Here is a 17,771-nt window from a genome sequence, read left to right as displayed (position 1 = left end):
TTTGGCTATACCAGCATCTGGGGTATCAGTCGAAAGACTGTTCAGTGGGGGAAGAGATCTCTTAGGAGTGCGGAGGAGCTCAATGAGTGCAGAGACTATGAGGCGTCTTATGATGCTGCGAGATACATGGAAATAGCTTCAGAGATTTACGAATAATTACGAATAATTACGAATAATGCGAATATTATTCGTACGAATATTAGTAAGCGGAAATTCTAAATTTTATTCGTATTCGACTACGAATATTCGTACGAATATTCGTAATCGAATATTCGTGTCCAGCCCTAGGTCAATATTTGTGAAAGTAGCCCCAGATGGTGGGATATGGTCTGCGTTCGTGGGAGTGGTGATTATAGTAGTGGGCCATGGTTGAGGTGGGCGACTCGCTGGTGGATTACGTTAGGCCATATAGCGAAAGTACAAGACATGATGCTCAAACCGCTCTTAGAAGGCCAATGGCTGCTGACCGGTTTCCTATGCAGCCCTTGCATCAATGCCGGCGTCACCACGCAGCAGGAGACCACGCCAAACCAGCGAAGGAATGCTGCCTCGGGGATAGCACACAATTTATATACAACTCTTTAACTGAATCTAGAATATCTTTGGCTACGCGTATGTTGTGTGCATCCAGCTACCGTACCGTAACATGGAGCAACATTACCGTGAATTCTTTCATCCTTCCCCTTTGAGCAGCTGAATTCTTTATCTCTAATATGATTGACGAGTAATTATCCCTTTAATGTGTTCCAACTACGGAAGGCATGTTAGCCATCCCACTACATATCCAATAAGTTGTGTAGGCACGATGGGATTTGTTGGGAGTGTCTGTCGTGTGGACGGACACGGAACTGAAGTGTCGTTTGTGCTGACTGAGTAAATGCTCGTCGAGTTACAATCATTGTGTGGGAGAAACCGACGCGTTCGTGGGCTGTGATACGATTCTCATGTCGAACCGAGGTCTCTTGGACGATGGATCGTCCGGCGCGGTGGGAGCAGTTATGGAACCGGCATTATCTCCTTCTTCAAGCATCCTGTACGGATGTGAAAAACCTCTTCCGCCGTTGGGCCTGTTGCTGACCTTGCGGCCTGTTGATTACCCAGGCATTGCGTTTGTAGTGTGACGAGTAGACCACCTTCGGGCGATCGACCTCGGTGAGTTCGAAAAAATTTGCCAAACGCTCGCTCAGCGACGGCATAAGGAACTTGAATACTGGCCACAAGAGTCCCACGTCCATCATAAGCATCAAGACCGTTATCGCAACGCTGAAGCCAACGTCGTGTTGCATCCTCCAGAAGAAGATCAGAGGAACAAGAAGTGCTAGCACAATGACTCCGAAGCTGAAACATTCCCCCAAATGGTGAGGTCCAAACATGAGCCAATTGAAGATATTCTGGAGCATATGTAAAAACCAATGCAGAAAATACCGGGTTGGGACGGCAGCGCCCTCAGGAAGGTTGGCAAAACCTCTAACATTCTTGACAAATCTGTCCAGCACAGATAACGTAATCTTGCTTCGCAAACTGAGCCGAACAACATATGCGGTGCACAGCAGCCCTAGAGAAACTCCAACGAAGATGGAAAGTGTTGGGGTCGAGTCTTGAACTTCGCGAATTTGCATACTGAACAGACTGGCGGCATACGTCAAAGGGATGAAAATAAATGCGAGCTCAGTGAGTTTCGCAACACTCTCCGCTTGCTCGATGCTGCGTCTCCTCTCGAGGATGTCTAGTTCCACTCGTAAGTAGTCGTTTGTACGGTCTACTTTGTCGCTGGTTTCGTTCAATAGCTTCTTTCCGTCATCGCATAGTCTCTTGGTTCGTTCAGGGACCTGGGAATGGTCTCTATACAGAAAGTCAAGTAGGTCGGTCATCTGCTCCGCCATGTGCTGCAGTTCGTAGTGGAACTGGAAGAACAACGTTCTCCATCGCAGCGAGTTCTGCTGAAGTTCGTAACTTGTGATGTGCACAATTTGAGCGCGAGTTTCTTCGAGACTTCCACGCATGGCCTGGCCGAGAGCCAAGCTGTCGTGGTATAGGATGTGAAAAAATATGTGTCCAATATCTGGCTTCTTACCTTCCTGGGTTTCCTTTGCTACCAGGGCCTCAAACGCAGCCAACGTAGATGTCGCCGTTCGTGTCGTGTCTGGCACGAAGTCATCTAGATGAAAGTCGAGGTCGCTTCGAATTGATCTGGATCGGAACGGGATAATGTCTCCCGGATCTCCGTGATCATTGTCTGCAATCTCTTGGAGCGTTTTCTGTTTCGAGAATCCTCGCTTTTCATCCTCTCCTGCTGCGAACTTCGATGCGTGACGGCTGGGCCGCTTTCCCATGAGGAGCTGTTTTGGAGCAGACTTATCTCGCACTTCCAGCTTGACCTTATATCGGATGGCGGGTAACGGATCGACAAGGACAACATCTATACCATGTCAGCCACCAATTCACTGTCGTACTTTCCTCTGGGGGCTCTCACAAAACTCGCAGTCTTTGTCCATGAATCTCCAAACAGACAGTCTTTCCTCCCAAGCACCCGTAGCATCCTCCGTTTCCGTCAAATCAACCGACGAGGAAAGGTTCTGCGCTCTCCGAAACACACTTTTCTCGGTCCAGACCTGATGTTTTTTCTTGGAACACGGTCCGATTATGCAAGGTAGCTCCGGTGTTGATTTTTTAATGATCTGCCGTCTCATGTTCCGATCGATGAATAACTGCGGCGAGACCGGGCGAAGCCAGCGTATAGACCGAAAACTCCTGTGTGCCTTCCCACTCTGCCATTTCACGGCAAATTTATTGTCTTCTTCATCAATTCTTTCACCGCAACCGGAACCAGTCAGATGGGCCTCGAAGAACTTAGGATCAATGTGGTAGGCCTGGCCCAAAGCTGAGGCTAACAAAACGTCCATGTCTTCCATCGTCACAACCCTCATCACCACGTCTCTCGCGACCGTCTGTGGAGCTTCGAAGAGGCCCTTGAGTGATACCCTCCTTGACCTTCCTTGTGCAGTGAAATCGTGACATCGTAAGATATGATCCAGTGTTACCCCCTGAACAGGATTCCTGATCAAAGCATCAAGGCGAGGAAGGCTACTTAGTCTGGACCATATGGACAGGACATACTCATCATGATGTCGTTGCAAGGTCGTGATTAGCCTTGTATGTTCTCTTTTGCGTTCACTTTCTTCAAGGACTATCAGCGAAGAGGCAACGGATGCTGCCGTCGAAGGGGGAAGAACAATAGATCCACCTGAAGCTGATAATGCATCTGCAGCTGTGCGGTTGTAAGAGTCAGAGTGCAGTAACAGTTCATCCAAAGAGCTCAATGCAATGTCCTCCACGCTTTCGCTCTCGGGAAGAGCTATATCTTCAGGATCCATTTCAGCACCTCATATTCAGTCCTCAGGAGTGGGCGAAGCTATCCGTACCACGTATGAACGAGGGCTAACAAAAGTGATCGGTTTTTCAAGACAATCGAATTGAATTAGAGAACAGGGCTGTCAGCGAGTTGTTTCGGTAGGGCTCGAGGAACGGGCGGGTGAATCAGCGAACCCGAAAACTCGCGTACGGAGAACTTGATCGGGCTGGGATCGGGCTCTGCACCAAGAATCGCTCAGGATGGTATTTCATAATAGTCATTCTACCAAGATATCACGGCTTTAAGAGCATCGCTGGGGACAGCGTCGATCTTAAAATCAGCTTTGTGCTTTTTTGGGCTGCTCCACTGTGGCTTGCAGTAGTAGTGTCATGCGAGCTTCATCCTTCCAGCAGTTTTTCCGTAATCAACCAGACCCTCTTTTTCGGCATAGCAAAAGATATGAAAACGCTGAAGTATGCCATCTATCCGCACTCTATACTTCGCCCTTCGTATACCGGTATGGCTTGGTGAATTGGTTCCGTTCTTCGACTACGGGCGTAATACTACCGTTCCTATCACTTCACGAATCCATTGCACTTTACCCATCCACACCTCACCTTCCGGGATCAGAGAATGCGACCACGATGGCAATGAGATTCCCAGTATCTTGTGAGAATATAATACAAGACGCGGTTTTGGGCCCTGGCTAATTCATCTGAGTGCTACGTTTAGTGCCATGGCTTGGATATCACCATATGTTGATGTTCATACTTTCGGTGTCAATAATACTCCTCTGTAATGTTGCCCCAATGGAGTTCCGGTGCCACACTAATGGCCGACAGCGATATTGCTCGCGGGTTGCTCGTCATATTCGACAATGATCGGAATATATGTTCTTGGAATCAGATACGCCAAAGTGTCTTCTGCCTCTTCCGACAGCCAAGCAAATCCAAGTCTGGTTTCCACTATATATTCCGTCCAAGGAAACGCCACTCTTGATGTACGAGTAGGCTACTTTGGGATATGCGTTCGGCAATCTGGCGTAGCCTGGGTCTGCAGCTCCTCGGGCCCAGCATTGGTAGAGCAAGTGGGCGCCGATCGAGACCCATTAAATCTGATCTGGCTCGCAGATCGGTTCAAAAGCGATACATTGTTCTCAGGATTCATGTATGTTCCTTTCCCTCTAAACCATTTACATTTCAGCTCACGGACTCTCTAGATTCCTGACGATAGCTCTGGCCTTCATAACGGTCGGACTATTATATACTTTCCCTGGTTGGCACTCTGAAATAGATCAAGTGACAGGGTCAGCGATCGATGTTAAACCATTTCCATCGAGACCAGTTTCTCACGCAGCTGTGGTTCTCAGTTGTATTGCGACCCTGATGTCGCTCGTGTCGAGCCTCTGGCAACACACTGCAGCTGTTGCGGCGAAATATACGATACAAGCGGTAGGATTCGGCACTGCAACTACTGGTGGTGCCGCTATGGCCATAGGGTGGGCAAGTGTTGTCCTATTGTGCATAGTCGCGATTGGTTTGATAGGCATGGTGATATCAATTATTGTACTGGATACTCTAACGGCCTCCGAATAACCGCTAATAAGAGCTCTAGATAGATGGCTACTCTCACGGTTGGAACCATTGTTACTTATACTGGTCTGATGGCCTCACGATGGTTGTGGTTATTAGGAGCATCATGTGTTCTGATAACACATCCCTTGGGTGCGAAGCCCACTACCTGTACTTAGTCTTCTGCCGTGTCCCTGATTATGTTCCTTTCCTTCTTTCCTCATCTTTCGTTTATTCGGATACTAGCAGTCTGTGCGTAGTGAACAATACCACTGGTCCCTTCGGATTTGCACTGTGGCAATATCTATAATAAAGAGCTCTTAGTACTTATCGCCGGCCTACGATATTAGTAAGTTGACAAGTGTCGCTTGTCTAAACCCTCCAGTAGCTGCAATGATAACCATGCAGATGAACGCAATCCGGATGTGAGGCGGACAAGGGATGTCGTCGACTCGTTGTAATACCGTACCCATCACGGTCATAACATCTCGATCCGTTGCTTCTATTTTCTTGATAGTTAGCCTCGTTTTAAGGCTAGTTATGTAGGGTAGCACCGGCTCCAAAAATCCACTACAGCTCAAACGATTAGCGATCGTGGTCCATTTGTGCGGTTGCTCTGAGTGTATTACGAAAGTCGTCATCCTCCGGACGCGCACCTACCTACCTTGGAAATTTCGAACACAGGGCCTTCCTTGCGTTGGTGTGCATTGCAGTGTTAGGGCAGACGTTAATGCGTGAGTAATACGACAGTAGCCTACGAGTAATAGGCTTATATTAGATTCGTCTACTTAACAACGGGAGACTGATACTTAACGACCTATAAAGAGGAGAATTATATTCCGTAAGGGATCGGTGTATCGTGCTGCGAATTCATATGCAAGCCTATGCTCAAGGTCTCATACCTTTTTTTTTTGCGGCTGTTCAGATAGTTAACTATAGGATTGTATACTAAGAATCAGTCTCATCTTTGTCAGTAAAAAAAAAGTGCATTGTTCATTTGCATGCACCCTTCGCTTATGAAACGCAACACTCAATCTGTACTAGAAAGTTCCCCATCATATAGCACATGCTAGAAGCAGGAATTCTAGTCTTTAAAGTCTATTGCGCCCTATTCATACTTCACCACCCGTAAGCCTCTTCGAAGTACTCTACCCGTTCAAATCCTTCTCTCAAAATCTGTACCACCGTAGCTCTTGCACTATCCGCCATTCCAGCCGGGCCACAAACCAGAATCCCAACGCGTCCAGAGCCTTTTCCAGAAGAACGGTGCTTAGCCACAGCAGCTCTGATCAGCGCTGGGACGTCTGGACGGTGGTATTGTATCCCCAGCTCCCCAGGTGTCTCACTAGTTAACAATGTATCCAAATTATCTGAATAATCTGCTGTGTCCGACAACCCCGGAGGAGCTCTGCTTGTAGCAGTGCTAGTCGCGTAGAATAACATGTGGAGATCGTCCCGACCAAATGCGGGACGCAGCTCCTTTGAAGCAACCTCGTTGATGAATGCCGCCTGCTGCGTCGTCCAGATGAAGTGGATGTTTTCTGTCCGCCAGCGGCGACGTCCCCATTGGTGATTCACGTACTCGCGGATGTACGGAAGAGTCCCTGCGATTCCCGTACCACCGGCAATGAGAACCAGAGTCTCGAAATTCTCTAGAGGCGCCGAATGGCCATACGGCCCTTCGAGGAGGAGGCGAACTGTAGCTTGACGATTTGGTGTGCGAAGGCACATGTCCCGTAGTCTTTTTGTGAAGCCGTCAAAAGGGCGGATGTAGAACACCAGGGCCGGGGATTCTTTCTCGTTGGAAACCATCGGAGTGTCGGAGTCGATAGAGTTATAGCAGGGCTGGGTATAAAGTTCCTCGTCCATTGCTCGGGGACGCAGGGGTCTAGAAGCTCCCGAATTTGATGTGCCGGTATAATCCAAGGAGGCCAGAGTAAAGGGGTGACTCTCCCATAGATCCCATCCAAACCAATTCGAAGCTGCATATATGTAGTAATGCGTCCCCGGTTTTGGTCGGAGACTGAATACCCCTGGAGTGACAGTAATACGAAGAACATTCGAGACAGAGGAATATGTCACGGTTGATTTGGTCATCAAAATAGGGTGGTTAGGGTCTTTCAGCGAAATGCGAATGTTGCAGTAGACAAGCCGAACAAGTCGGAGAGAGCGATCTATGACCCAGACAACCACGACTGGCCACAGGTATATGTCGTAAACACCATGGAAGATCGATGTATGAACGAAGAGCGTTAGGATTATAATGAGGGAAAAGGTGATGTGGACCAGGAGAAAAAATTCGTAATGGTAGATGCGGAGGTAGATGGACGAGAGCATCGGTAAAATCGACATTAGTATCGTGGCCTGCATCGGGTCAGCTCTGACAGTGATGGAGCGAACACTGCAGCATACAAAAATACCAAGATAAAACCAAGGCATTTGAATCCATTCTCTATATAGAGCCATCCCATTGTCTATGGAACGTTAGCAGATTAAGGAGAAGCGATCTTCTCCTTCAACTTACTCTTCATGATGAGATGATGGTACGCGATCGAGTGAGCAACAGCTTGCAGCGTTGCCACCCTAGCTACATGTCTATGGTATATGTTGAATGTGCCAAAACTCCATCCTGTTGCCCATTGCAATACATTGTTGCGTCCAGAAAAGAGCCAAAGGACTGGAAGATGAGCATAAGACAGTTCTCCGGTGCGGTCAGCGAAATACCGAGCAAGCTGGCGGTCCGGTAATAGCCAACTAATTCAGTCAGTATCTGCGGTTTCTGAGTCTCATTGACAACATACTAAACGTTTCCATAGAAGACGGGATACTTGATAACAGAAAGAGTAATGCTCATGGCCCAAAAGATGATAACGATGATAGTTTCCATCCGTGTGGGGACGGTACAGCCGTAGTAGAGCCGAAGATGATAGGTCTTCCACCCAGCAGGAAGGGAGAAGTACATCTTAGTAATGTGATATATTCTTCTGAACACCATAGCAAGGTGGGAAGACATTGAAGCTTGATCATCGGCATCGACATGGGTATCGCCGTTGTAACTACGACGTTCCCAGCACTTCATCAAGTAATTACAGAGTGTCCCGATGACGATGATTATACCCCAGAATGCATAGGATGTGAAACTGAAGTGGTGTTAGATATTATATCTGTTTTGGAGCACTGGACATACGCATATTCTCTGCGAAGCGCGATTTCATACTCCCAGGTTACCTATTCCGATCAATCCCCGGTCAGGCATACTTCAGGGCGACTCACAATGGTCTTGTAGGCCAAATTGAAGAACTCTTCTGACAACAGCACCGGTACCGTGAGGTTGTCACCTCCGTCCAGTTCGAAGCGTTCCACTATTCTCAAATGACTTATGGCATCCTCGGTCAGATTAGCCTCGAATTCCGAGATGGGAACCAAGGTTGTATTTTGTGCGCTGCATTCAGTGGCGACACCCTCCAATCCTTCCTTGAGCTCGTCTGGCTCGCAATATACCGTCGTCGACGCATAGAAGGAGATGAGACGTAGGCGACCCCGACACCGGGCGTCATAGTCACTTAACGGCTGCGATTCGATGAAGGCAAGAGTGTTGATGGCCGCCTGCACGGCATTAATACAGGTCGGGAGACTGTGGGTATAAACTGCGAATTGAAGTACAACAATTGTTATCCATGTACGCAGTTTCATCCTGGGCGAAGAGGTCGAACGAAGGGGAGAGGGGCGAAGGGAGCGATGTACATCAGACAAAGACCGATCAGATAAGATGAGATAAAAATCAGTCGTGGGGGTCCGTGACGGAGAGGGTCTTGGCCCTACCGCCCTACCCCACTGGTCCGTGCAGCAGTGTCTCGTGATGTAATCGGGGCGTGACTTGATTCCCCTTCACATTACGATGGTCTCGGCGATCGATGTAGGGAGCGGTACCGTAGGAAAAGTAAAGGGTAATTTTACCAAAGGCCGCGGGATGACAGAGATTGGTATACAACTGCGAAATAGCGAGAGCTCAAGAACAAGAGAGATCAGAGAAACAGGGATGACGGAGCGATCCATCGAGCGACGGACCTGGATATTGGTTATAATACGCGAAAACAGATGGAGACTCCGCAGCGGAGCCATGGCATTTGACACCATCATGCTTCCTAAATTAGCATAGAGCGATAGGAGTTGCGAGAGTTGAAAAACTGAAAACGAGAGTTGGAAGTCCAAAAACGGACCCCAAGTGCTTGAGCAAGTCTGCGTGCAAGGTGCAGGGATCCGAAGCTGTGAGCGCGTGCAAGGTCTTGGCGCTGTGGCAGGGAGTTTTGGGAACTGTCGGTAACGAAACGGGAGCGTTTCGCCTAAGCGGAAAACCCTCCAAAAATGGCGTCAGAAACCTCCGTTTTTGGAGGTCATTTCGGTAGCACACAAAGTTACTCCATACTCCGTAGCAGGATAGTATTGGTACGCCCTGTCCCTTGACGAAAGACAGATCCTTGGCAGGCTGGAGACTTAAATCGAGCCACTCACTTCATTTGCACTTGCTCGCCAAGGACTCGCTTGATGCTCGCCCAAGATTCGTTTTACGTGGGTCGCGAGTCTTCCGCTAAACCTCTTCCATACCAGTGTACCAATCTTTCTCGATCTCGGCCTTAGATTGGCTCGTTACGCCCATTATACGAATGAATGACAGTGTATACTAGGCGAAAGTTGTACTTTATTTGGCTGGCGAAGACACGGGACAAGTACGCTCGACAAGGTTCTTGAGTCTGAGTAGAGTCGGGCGGCCCGATTACATGCGTTCGCTCGAACTCGCTCAAGTCTCAAGCCTGATCCGCACACTCGCCCACATCTCCATTACCACAATGCCTCATCTTACCTTTCCTTCTTTCCTGTAGATTCGATATCACGAATGGAACGGTTTATGATATACGCCTATCTTCGAGGTTTCGCCTTCGTTACACTTGGTCTTTGATATCAAATTTGAAACACCAGACACGATCACCTCCTCCGCAGCATGGGATTCCCCCTGATATGGGTTAGCTATGCGTTGCTAGCCTATGCTGCCGTCTCATACATTCGTTCATATCTAACTGAGCGCCGTTTTCAACAATATGCAAGACAGCATCAATGTGAGGAGGCTAGAAAAAATACACTTATCAAGTGGCCGTGGGCATTGGATGGCCATTGGCGCGCAATGAAGGCAGTGTCAAAAGGCGCCGACTTCTTCGATGATGTTATTATACCCCGATACGAGGCACTGAACACCTTCACCATAGCTTCCAAAGTCTTCGGACTGAATGTACTGGAGACAATAGAACCGAAGAACCTACAGGCGATACTTGCAACCAACTTCAAAGATTTTGATCTCGGGGACCAAAGAAACAAGCAGTTGGGGGCAGTGTTGGGGCATAGCATCTTCACCTCGGATGGTGAGTTCTGGGCTCATTCGAGGGCCTTGTTCAGACCATCCTTCAACCGGGAGAACATCAACAATTTCGAGGCGACGGCAAGGGCTGCTAATATCTTGGTCGAAGTGCTACCCGAGGGCTCCGGAGGGTGGACCAAGCAAGTCAATCTGATGGACTATTTTTATCGATTCACGCTCGACACAGCGACTGCATTCCTATTTGGGCACACAACGGACTCACAGCTTGCTGCAGCCGGAAGGTTGACCACTGAGCAGGATGGCACATCCAGTGCGGCAATTAGTCAAAAATTTGAGGATGCCTTCACCACTGCCCAGGAGTGGCTGTCATTGCGGCTCCAAGCAGGTAATTTTTACTGGTTGGTTCAGGGCCCAAAATGGTGGAGGGCCAGACAACTTGTGCAGCAATTCGTCAATCAATATGTCGAATTGGCCCTGAATGCTCGATCCCAATCCGAGAAAATGAACAGCGACAAGGAGAACAAATACAACCTATTAAAAGAATTGGCAACGGAGTGTGGGGATCCGATTGAGCTTCGAGACCAATTGACCTGTAAGCTATCTCCCTTCCCACCCTCACTTTGTTGAGTCACTACGTAGCTAACATTATTATATAGCTATTCTCGGAGCAGGCCGCGACACTACTGCCGCGCTCCTGGCGTGGATCTTCGTCGAGCTGGCTAAGAACCCTCGAGTTTTTTCACGCCTGCGTGAAGCAATACTGTTCGACTTCGGTGAATCGGAAGTCGATGTCTCTAGCATAACATCTAGCAAACTCAAGTCCTGCCGCTATCTGCAATTCGTCATTCAAGAGGCTCTTCGCATCCACCCGCCTGTCCCCACCAATGGGCGCCAAGCTATTCGGAATACTACACTGCCTGTCGGCGGAGGTGAGGATGGCACTAAACCCGTGGCTGTCAGGAAGGGGCAGACTGTAGTTTATTCCATTTTAGGGGTCCATAAACGCAAAGATATCTGGGGAGAGGATGCCGACGAGTTCAGGCCTGAAAGATGGGAAGGGCGCAAGATAAGCTGGTCCTATGTGCCCTTCTCAGGTGGCCCAAGGATATGTATTGGACGTGAGTACCTTTCCTTGCTCTTGTCTCTGCTGCCAATCAAATTTGGCTCTAGAACACCTTTTGTTATACAGGATCAGCCGGACTGACGTGCTACAATTTAAACAGAACAATACGCTATCACGGAAGCGAGCTTTCTCACGGTCAGATTGCTGCAAGCGTTCGACACCATTGAATGGCGGGGAGAGACTGGTCGAATTACCAAGGGGTTTGGGTTGACAATGTACCCAGCAAAGGGTGTGCCAGTGCTGCTCCGGCGCGCTGCGGCATCAAGGAAGGAGGAGTAGGCAACTAGTAGCAAAGGTGACCGCTGAACAACCTCTCGCGTTCCCCCATGGTTCCCCCGTGGTTCCCCCGTGGAGGAGCATCCCACACCCCACGATATCACCAATGCTTCTTTCTTTGCTTCTTCGCTCGTTTTGAGGAAACCAAGGTTCCCACGACCATGAATTGTATACAGAACATATAAGATGAGCGTCTTCTTGTAGTTTGTACGCTCATTAAGGATCAAGATCAATCAACACTTTCAATTCTTGGTAATCAAGTGCTCTCCTGCTGAAGTCGCATCTCCAGATCACCTGATCAAAGGAACAGCTATTCTCTATCACAAACTGCATTAATAATCTTGCCGTGACTCTCGTATATCTGTAGGGCCGGGGGACCAGGCATTCAGCTAGAACACACAACTAACACACAACTTACACACAACTTACAACTTACACACAACTTACACACAACACACACAATACAACAACTTCGCTGCTGTAACAACAGCACCTCACTCCCAACCATTTTAGCACATCACGTGCGACATATAATCTTTGGCCAACTTGGTCAACTCGACTTCCTCCTTCACCTAATCACCATGTCTCATACTCTACTGAAAACATGGTTCCCCTCCACGTCCTTCCCGTTCATTGCCAGTGCTCCTATGTTCGGTGTAGCAAAGGGAACATTAGCATCTGCAGTAACTAAAGTCGGTGGATTTGGTAGGCTTATACAGGGCCATAACCGCCAAGTACGTCCTATTAACCACAAATACCGCAGGCTTCATTGGTGCAGGCTTCGACCTCTCTCCCAACTCCGCCCAGCTAGCTGCTGTCTCCTCTGAACTGTCTCGCACCAGAGAAATCCTAGCTCTCCCATCCTCGGATCCATTGCCAGTGGGCATTGGATTTATCACATTCCATCCCAGTGCCGCCACCACCTCCAGTCTCGCGTCTGTCACCCCGATTCTGGAAGAGCACAAGCCCCTGGCAATCTGGCTATTCGCCCCCTCTGCCGCAGATGTGCACACGGCGCTCATACCGGGCTTGAAGTCCATCGGAAGCGCCTGGGGACTCAAAGTTTTTGTGCAAACCGGCAATGTCGAGGCAGCTCGAGCCGCCGTTCGCGACGGAGCGGACGTGATCGTAGCTCAAGGCTCCGATGCAGGTGGGCATCAGTTCAAGCGGTCCGTAGGGTTTGCGTGCTTGGTCCCAGAGGTGGTGGAGGCGGTGGAAGAGGAAAAGGGTGAAAGAGAGGTCGCGGTCATCGCTGCCGGAGGTATTGTCGAGGGCAGGGGGGTCGCTGCGGCGTTGGCAGCAGGCGCTGGAGGAGTGGTGATGGGCACGAGGTTCGTTGTAAGTGATGAAGCGGGCACACCAGAGTGGCGGAAGAAGCTGCTCGTAGAGACAAAGGATGGAAGCCAGAGCACCGTAAAGTGAGTTGGCGATGTCGGTCCCGAGAATGAGTCTACTAAACCGGCCCAGGACCGCATTTTTCGATGAACTTCCAGGCCACAACATCTGGCCTTCTCCGTTTGATGGTCGAGCTGTGGTCAATCAGCCGTATCAAGAGCATTTGAACGGGATGCCGATGCAGGAGAGCACAGAACTGTACAATGCGTCTATCAATGGAGGAGATGGCCAGCGGGCGTCCATTTGGGCGTAAGTCTCTTCAATCCATGTGTACGTTTCATCGGAATTTGACTAATTTATCGCAGCGGTGCTGGTGTTGGTCTCATTAAGTCCATAGAGCCAGCAGGAGACATCGTGAGATCCATCCAAATCGAAACAAAGCGAATTTTGGGCACGTTGGCCTCTTTGGCGGAGCAAGCATGAGCTGGGACTCCACCAATAATTTCATAGAGATAATGTGGACTGTTTTAGTCAAGGAAAGCTGAATGCTGATACCGTCGAACGTTAAAACAAATTGAAATCTCCGATTCAAATTATTCAATAGAGTGGCAGGCTCTTGTTTATGCTTTTATGCACCTTGTTGACCCTATCAGCGGGTTCGTAGAATTTAAGCCGGAGCATGAATAGAACACGCTGTACGGTGCAATTGCAGCCGATTCGTGGTCTGCAGCGCTTTGCAACCTTGTCTAGCGAGACCACGGCGAAATTTGCAACCCCTGTGCGACCATTGGACACCTGGTGACTTGGCTGTCCAGTGGACCAAGTTTGGTTTTCGAAGTGACAAACCAGATTTCGGAATTTGGATTGGAAGGAGTTGCCCCGGAAACGTTCAGGGAAGGTTGTGGATCAAATGCTTCTTTTGGCTAGTCCCCTGGCTTGCCGAACCATGGTACCAACTCACGAGAGATGGAGTATGTAACAACAATAATATTGTGCTCATAGAACAATTATTACATCTAAGAAGAGACCCGAGTGGAACTTTTGGTATATTTGATGGCTGAGACAACGGTATGATTGGTACGGAGTAGTTCACATCCTTTCGCATAAATTATGATGGATATTTTGTCGTGGCTTTGATTCAAATCCGAAGTGGATCAGAAGCAAGTAATGATGAAAAAAACGAAACCACTAGGGAAATATTTGACTCATGTCGGGCTCGAACCGACAATCTCCTGATTCGTAGTCAGACGCCTTGCCATTGGGCCAATGGGCCAAGTATGCTGTGGGTTAAGAATTTGGACAAAGGGTTTGAAGATTCGATGGCAAGATCGGTTGATCTGACGGTCGAAAAATCTGGCATCATATTCTCAACCCCCCTCCGACAGGCTGTTGATGGCAGTCATGCGCGTGATGAATTCGTCTTGCAGCTCATTGAGCCAATTTTTGAGCGCTTGCCCTTCGAGACGACCGTTGTGGGCTTGCTTCAGATGCTCATGAAATTCAAGGATTAGGCGACGGCGACGACCGGCTTGAACCGAACTCGATGCTTGTTTCAACTCCTTCCGATTCCTTTCGATCTTCTCGGCCACAGTCTGCGCTGTGTCAAGGACAGTTGCCGGGAGTTGCATCAAACGGGCCGACTTGAGACCGTAGTGTTGCTCCTTGGCTTGGCCAGCGGAGATGCGGTACAGCATCGTCATCGCTTGGGCATTGGATAGCTGGTCGCAGTCAGCAACGTCAGGTGACAGTGACGCGAGTACATTACATCGACAGCAAGGTGCATGTTGGTCACACCATTGTGCTCCCCCAGAATGGAAGCAAGATCCAGAAAATGGGAGGTAAACCATACGAGCGCCTGTCAGTGTTAGTGGCCATATTTCGGACAATGATTTTTGAACCGCGTACTCCACTTTCAATCAGGGCTTCTGCAATGGCGATTGCGATAGCCATGCCATCCTTCGTGCTTGTGCCTCGTCCGAGTTCGTCGATGATGACCCTTCTATCGTCAAACGTGAACACTTAGCGGTAGAAGAGCCGCTTACATTGAAGTCTCGCTGACGTTCCGAAGGATGAATGCTGTTTCACGCATTTCTGCGGCGAAGGTGGATGTATTTGCCTCAATACTGTCGTCAAGGGACAACCTAGCAAACATTTGGTGGCGGACTGAAAAGGAGGCATGTTGAGCAGGGACACTACGAATATCAGCAAAGCCGCTCTGTACACGGAACTACTAGGCTGTACAAGCATCCAATTTGTGCCATGATAGTCATCAAAGCAATTGAGCGAATATAAGTGCTCTTCCCTAGGTCGAAGTAAGCATGTGAGTATTCGGCGATGTCTGACTGCAGATACCACTCATATTGCATCCTGTAATTCATCAGCAGGTTCCGTTCCTAGTAGGACAGAGGCTATCGAATACCTGTGATGATCTGGAACCTAGTCTGCCTTGTTGCATACACATCGTTAGGGATGAATTTGTTCCCCTGGATGGATTCGACAATTGCATGTCGCCCAGCTTTGATTGCCAGTGTATCAGTGAACAGCGGGCGAACTTAGAGATTGCATAGTCAGCGTTGAAACAAATTTGGATCAGGGAAGGGCAGTAATTGCAAACCATAGTCTTTCGTTGTTGCTATCTCTGCGAATGAGGCCAGCTATGCAAGGTTAATGAGGCAAACTTGGCAAATTCTGAGTAACATACCATGTCAAGCATAGCAACGCTTTCACAGATCTTGTACAAATTGTACATTCGACCACGCACCTGTTCAAGCAAGGACAATACGGTTTCATCACCTAGAGTTTGTAAGTGCCAAACCATTGACCAAGACTCGTATCAATACTCTGTTTGAGAACTTCATGATGCGCATCAGAAATCTGCAAGGTGTCAACGAAAATCCAACATCTGACAAAGGGCGCCAACCTTCTGGTTCCACTTCAACAAGTCCAGCGTCTGGCACTCGACCGCATTCTTTTTCCGAATGATATTCGTAAAGATTGGTGGAAGTTCCTTGACTTCCAGCTCATCCAATGGAATGACGAGGTAGTATTGCCTGTAGTTGTCATATTTGGCGGCAATGTTCATTCCATGCATAGCTGCGACTGACAGTCAATCATGCATCATTTTGGTCACAGGTAAGAACAGACCTGCGAGTTCCGTCACATAGTCATAGGTATCCTTCTGAGCTTCAGCAAAACTCTGACGCGCGATTCCAAGTAGTCCATTGGCTTCTTCCTGAGCCACGGTTAGAACACGGTTAGAAAACGCCCGCAGAAAAAAAGGGCCAACTATTTATACCTTGACTGCATATGTGCGCTGGTTCCTTAGATCCAGTGGCTTCGATGCAAAGATAGTGGTTTCGTCAACAACACTATCAATGAGCTGTTGGACTTCCGAAATATTTAACGGATCGCAGAGCTACGGGAAGTAAGCCATAGTTTAAGAAGGGCCATTAAGAGTCTAACTTGGCAAATATTCCGAAGCAAGGTACTCGTCGAATCTAGGAGAGCGTCATGAACTGGCGGGACCGCGTTCACGAAGGATTTTAGAGATAGGACATTGTTGATAGCCTGCTCCTGCTCTTGCATTAATCGCCCTTCTGCAGTATAGACGGTGATGAGCTGGATGCTGGGTTAGAAGCAAATCATGCACACATCAGGTCATGGTATACCTGAGTCAACAGCTTCTCGCCATCTAGAAAGTTCTTAAGTGCTAGTGAGGTTAGCATACTATATTTTCGCGGTGCATGACACGTGCCATCTCTGATGAACCGGAATTGACCAGAGTTCGTTGTCATCTCCTCCAGAGCGTCAAGACGTCCCTGGATGATATCTGGGTCGGTGAGTGGTTGTAGAATATTTGCCCGCAGCAGCCTGGCACCCATTGGAGTCAGAGTGCCATTCAAAAGTCCGAAGAGGCAGTCCTTTGACTTCGAGTTGTGCAGGTTTTGGATGAGTTCGAGCGCTTGCACGGTTGATAGGTCGATCATCATCGATCCCTCGGATGGCTCATACTTGAACCGCAGTGAATGATGTGGAAACGTGACACCGTACTGATGTTGAATGAAAGCAAATGCCTAAACTAGGCCTTAGGCAATTTAATCTCAAATGACCAGACAATACTTACTGCAGACACACAACAGACGGCATAAAAGCTCCCATTAGTAGCCATGATCAAAGAATCGACATCTTCCGGAAAACAGAGAGACTTGATATAATCCATTCCGGATTGCTCCGACCAGTAACGACGATCAACGAGAACGAGTTTGCTAGCAATGACAGGAAGATGATTCTCGATGATTTGAAACAGCTTAGACGCAGGATTGGCCGCACTTTGAATGATAAGAACTTCCGTGGGACAGTAGATGCTGAGCTTATGGATCGTCTTGACATAGGTTTGACTGTCACACAGCTGGGAGAGGACCGCTTCACCCGTATCCATATTGACGAATGTTAGCCCTACGGTTGGAGATACGCCTCGAGACTCGCTGACAGCGCAGATGACCTGTTGCGATTCGACACGACCAACGGTTGATGCCGATGTCTTAGGACGCGATGTAGAAGGTCGCCCATTGCGACTGCGCCTGGATCGAGCACGGGATGTAGCTGTGGTCTCATCTTGATAAGTCAAAGTTGGATATGAAGTTGTCCCAGTTGTCCGGCTCGTCCTATTTGATGTGCGGGTGCTGTACGAGGTCCCCAGCCTTGATTCAAGGGAGGTCGAGGCCGTCAACGGCATGTTACATG

At 48.7% G+C, this 17,771-nt stretch overlaps 6 protein-coding genes and 1 non-coding gene across 7 annotated transcripts; 3 read left to right on the top strand and 4 right to left on the bottom strand.

Annotated features, from left to right (window-relative positions):
* Positions 1–596: 596 nt before the first annotated feature.
* P152DRAFT_479691 (uncharacterized protein) lies at positions 597–3,657 on the bottom strand. Its single transcript, XM_033681731.1, has 2 exons — positions 2,474–3,657; positions 597–2,419 (listed from the first exon to the last, which is right to left on the bottom strand). Exons 1-2 carry the CDS (start codon positions 3,372–3,374, stop codon positions 1,023–1,025), a joined length of 2,298 nt encoding a protein of 765 aa, XP_033537459.1. The 5' UTR covers positions 3,375–3,657; the 3' UTR covers positions 597–1,022.
* A 171-nt stretch (positions 3,658–3,828) lies between these two features.
* Positions 3,829–5,208, top strand: P152DRAFT_411020 (uncharacterized protein). Its single transcript, XM_033676963.1, has 4 exons — positions 3,829–4,021; positions 4,073–4,147; positions 4,195–4,519; positions 4,572–5,208. The coding sequence occupies exons 1-4, from the start codon at positions 3,997–3,999 to the stop codon at positions 4,945–4,947; spliced, it is 801 nt and encodes a 266-aa protein (XP_033537458.1). The 5' UTR covers positions 3,829–3,996; the 3' UTR covers positions 4,948–5,208.
* A 579-nt stretch (positions 5,209–5,787) lies between these two features.
* On the bottom strand, positions 5,788–9,071 carry P152DRAFT_430174 (uncharacterized protein). The gene is made up of 6 exons (XM_033677385.1): positions 8,197–9,071; positions 8,111–8,151; positions 7,725–8,063; positions 7,448–7,677; positions 7,336–7,397; positions 5,788–7,287 (listed from the first exon to the last, which is right to left on the bottom strand). Exons 1-6 carry the CDS (start codon positions 8,614–8,616, stop codon positions 6,043–6,045), a joined length of 2,337 nt encoding a protein of 778 aa, XP_033537457.1. The 5' UTR covers positions 8,617–9,071; the 3' UTR covers positions 5,788–6,042.
* A 678-nt stretch (positions 9,072–9,749) lies between these two features.
* On the top strand, positions 9,750–12,016 carry P152DRAFT_455540 (cytochrome P450). The gene is made up of 3 exons (XM_033678812.1): positions 9,750–10,886; positions 10,951–11,412; positions 11,518–12,016. The coding sequence occupies exons 1-3, from the start codon at positions 9,923–9,925 to the stop codon at positions 11,694–11,696; spliced, it is 1,605 nt and encodes a 534-aa protein (XP_033537456.1). The 5' UTR covers positions 9,750–9,922; the 3' UTR covers positions 11,697–12,016.
* A 273-nt stretch (positions 12,017–12,289) lies between these two features.
* On the top strand, positions 12,290–13,448 carry P152DRAFT_379274 (inosine monophosphate dehydrogenase; the record flags this gene model as incomplete). The annotated part of the gene is made up of 4 exons (XM_033675695.1): positions 12,290–12,398; positions 12,457–13,111; positions 13,161–13,337; positions 13,394–13,448. Coding segments are annotated over 4 exons (996 nt in total), but the record flags the coding sequence as incomplete, so codon positions are not given.
* A 781-nt stretch (positions 13,449–14,229) lies between these two features.
* P152DRAFT_t17 lies at positions 14,230–14,301 on the bottom strand. The gene has a single exon. It is a non-coding gene; the product is annotated as a tRNA-Arg (tRNA).
* A 94-nt stretch (positions 14,302–14,395) lies between these two features.
* P152DRAFT_464551 (uncharacterized protein) lies at positions 14,396–17,763 on the bottom strand (the record flags this gene model as incomplete). The annotated part of the gene is made up of 15 exons (XM_033680571.1): positions 14,396–14,746; positions 14,794–14,883; positions 14,934–15,024; positions 15,071–15,220; positions 15,270–15,330; positions 15,448–15,579; positions 15,643–15,682; positions 15,730–15,821; positions 15,869–15,902; positions 15,949–16,121; positions 16,173–16,260; positions 16,324–16,443; positions 16,491–16,646; positions 16,697–17,101; positions 17,152–17,763. The coding sequence occupies 15 exons, from the start codon at positions 17,761–17,763 to the stop codon at positions 14,396–14,398; spliced, it is 2,595 nt and encodes an 864-aa protein (XP_033537454.1).
* Positions 17,764–17,771: the final 8 nt, after the last annotated feature.

The sequence above is a fragment of the Eremomyces bilateralis genome (genome assembly GCF_010015585.1).
Source record: "Eremomyces bilateralis CBS 781.70 unplaced genomic scaffold P152scaffold_3, whole genome shotgun sequence".
In the NCBI taxonomy this organism is placed as follows: Eukaryota; Fungi; Ascomycota; class Dothideomycetes; order Eremomycetales; family Eremomycetaceae; genus Eremomyces; species Eremomyces bilateralis.
This window is presented reverse-complemented; position numbering and strand designations above follow the sequence as displayed.

Excerpts from the sequence above, each read along its gene's own strand:
- P152DRAFT_411020 (XM_033676963.1), top strand. The coding sequence starts at position 3,997 with ATGGCAATGAGATTCCCAGTATCTT. Across the intron at positions 4,022-4,072 it reads AATGAGATTCCCAGTATCTT|TGCTACGTTTAGTGCCATGG; the intron begins GTGAGAATATAA and ends AATTCATCTGAG. Across the intron at positions 4,148-4,194 it reads GGTGTCAATAATACTCCTCT|CGATATTGCTCGCGGGTTGC; the intron begins GTAATGTTGCCC and ends AATGGCCGACAG.
- P152DRAFT_479691 (XM_033681731.1), bottom strand. The coding sequence starts at position 3,374 with ATGGATCCTGAAGATATAGCTCTTCCCGAGAGCGAAAGCGTGGAGGAC. Across the intron at positions 2,420-2,473 it reads GGACAAAGACTGCGAGTTTT|ATGTTGTCCTTGTCGATCCG; the intron begins GTGAGAGCCCCC and ends GACATGGTATAG.
- P152DRAFT_455540 (XM_033678812.1), top strand. The coding sequence starts at position 9,923 with ATGGGATTCCCCCTGATATGGGTTAGCTATGCGTTGCTAGCCTATGCT. Across the intron at positions 10,887-10,950 it reads GCTTCGAGACCAATTGACCT|CTATTCTCGGAGCAGGCCGC; the intron begins GTAAGCTATCTC and ends ATTATTATATAG. Across the intron at positions 11,413-11,517 it reads CCCAAGGATATGTATTGGAC|AACAATACGCTATCACGGAA; the intron begins GTGAGTACCTTT and ends CAATTTAAACAG.
- P152DRAFT_430174 (XM_033677385.1), bottom strand. The coding sequence starts at position 8,616 with ATGAAACTGCGTACATGGATAACAATTGTTGTACTTCAATTCGCAGTT. Across the intron at positions 8,064-8,110 it reads GCGCTTCGCAGAGAATATGC|TTTCACATCCTATGCATTCT; the intron begins GTATGTCCAGTG and ends ACACCACTTCAG. Across the intron at positions 7,288-7,335 it reads GGTTTTATCTTGGTATTTTT|GCCACGATACTAATGTCGAT; the intron begins GTATGCTGCAGT and ends GACCCGATGCAG.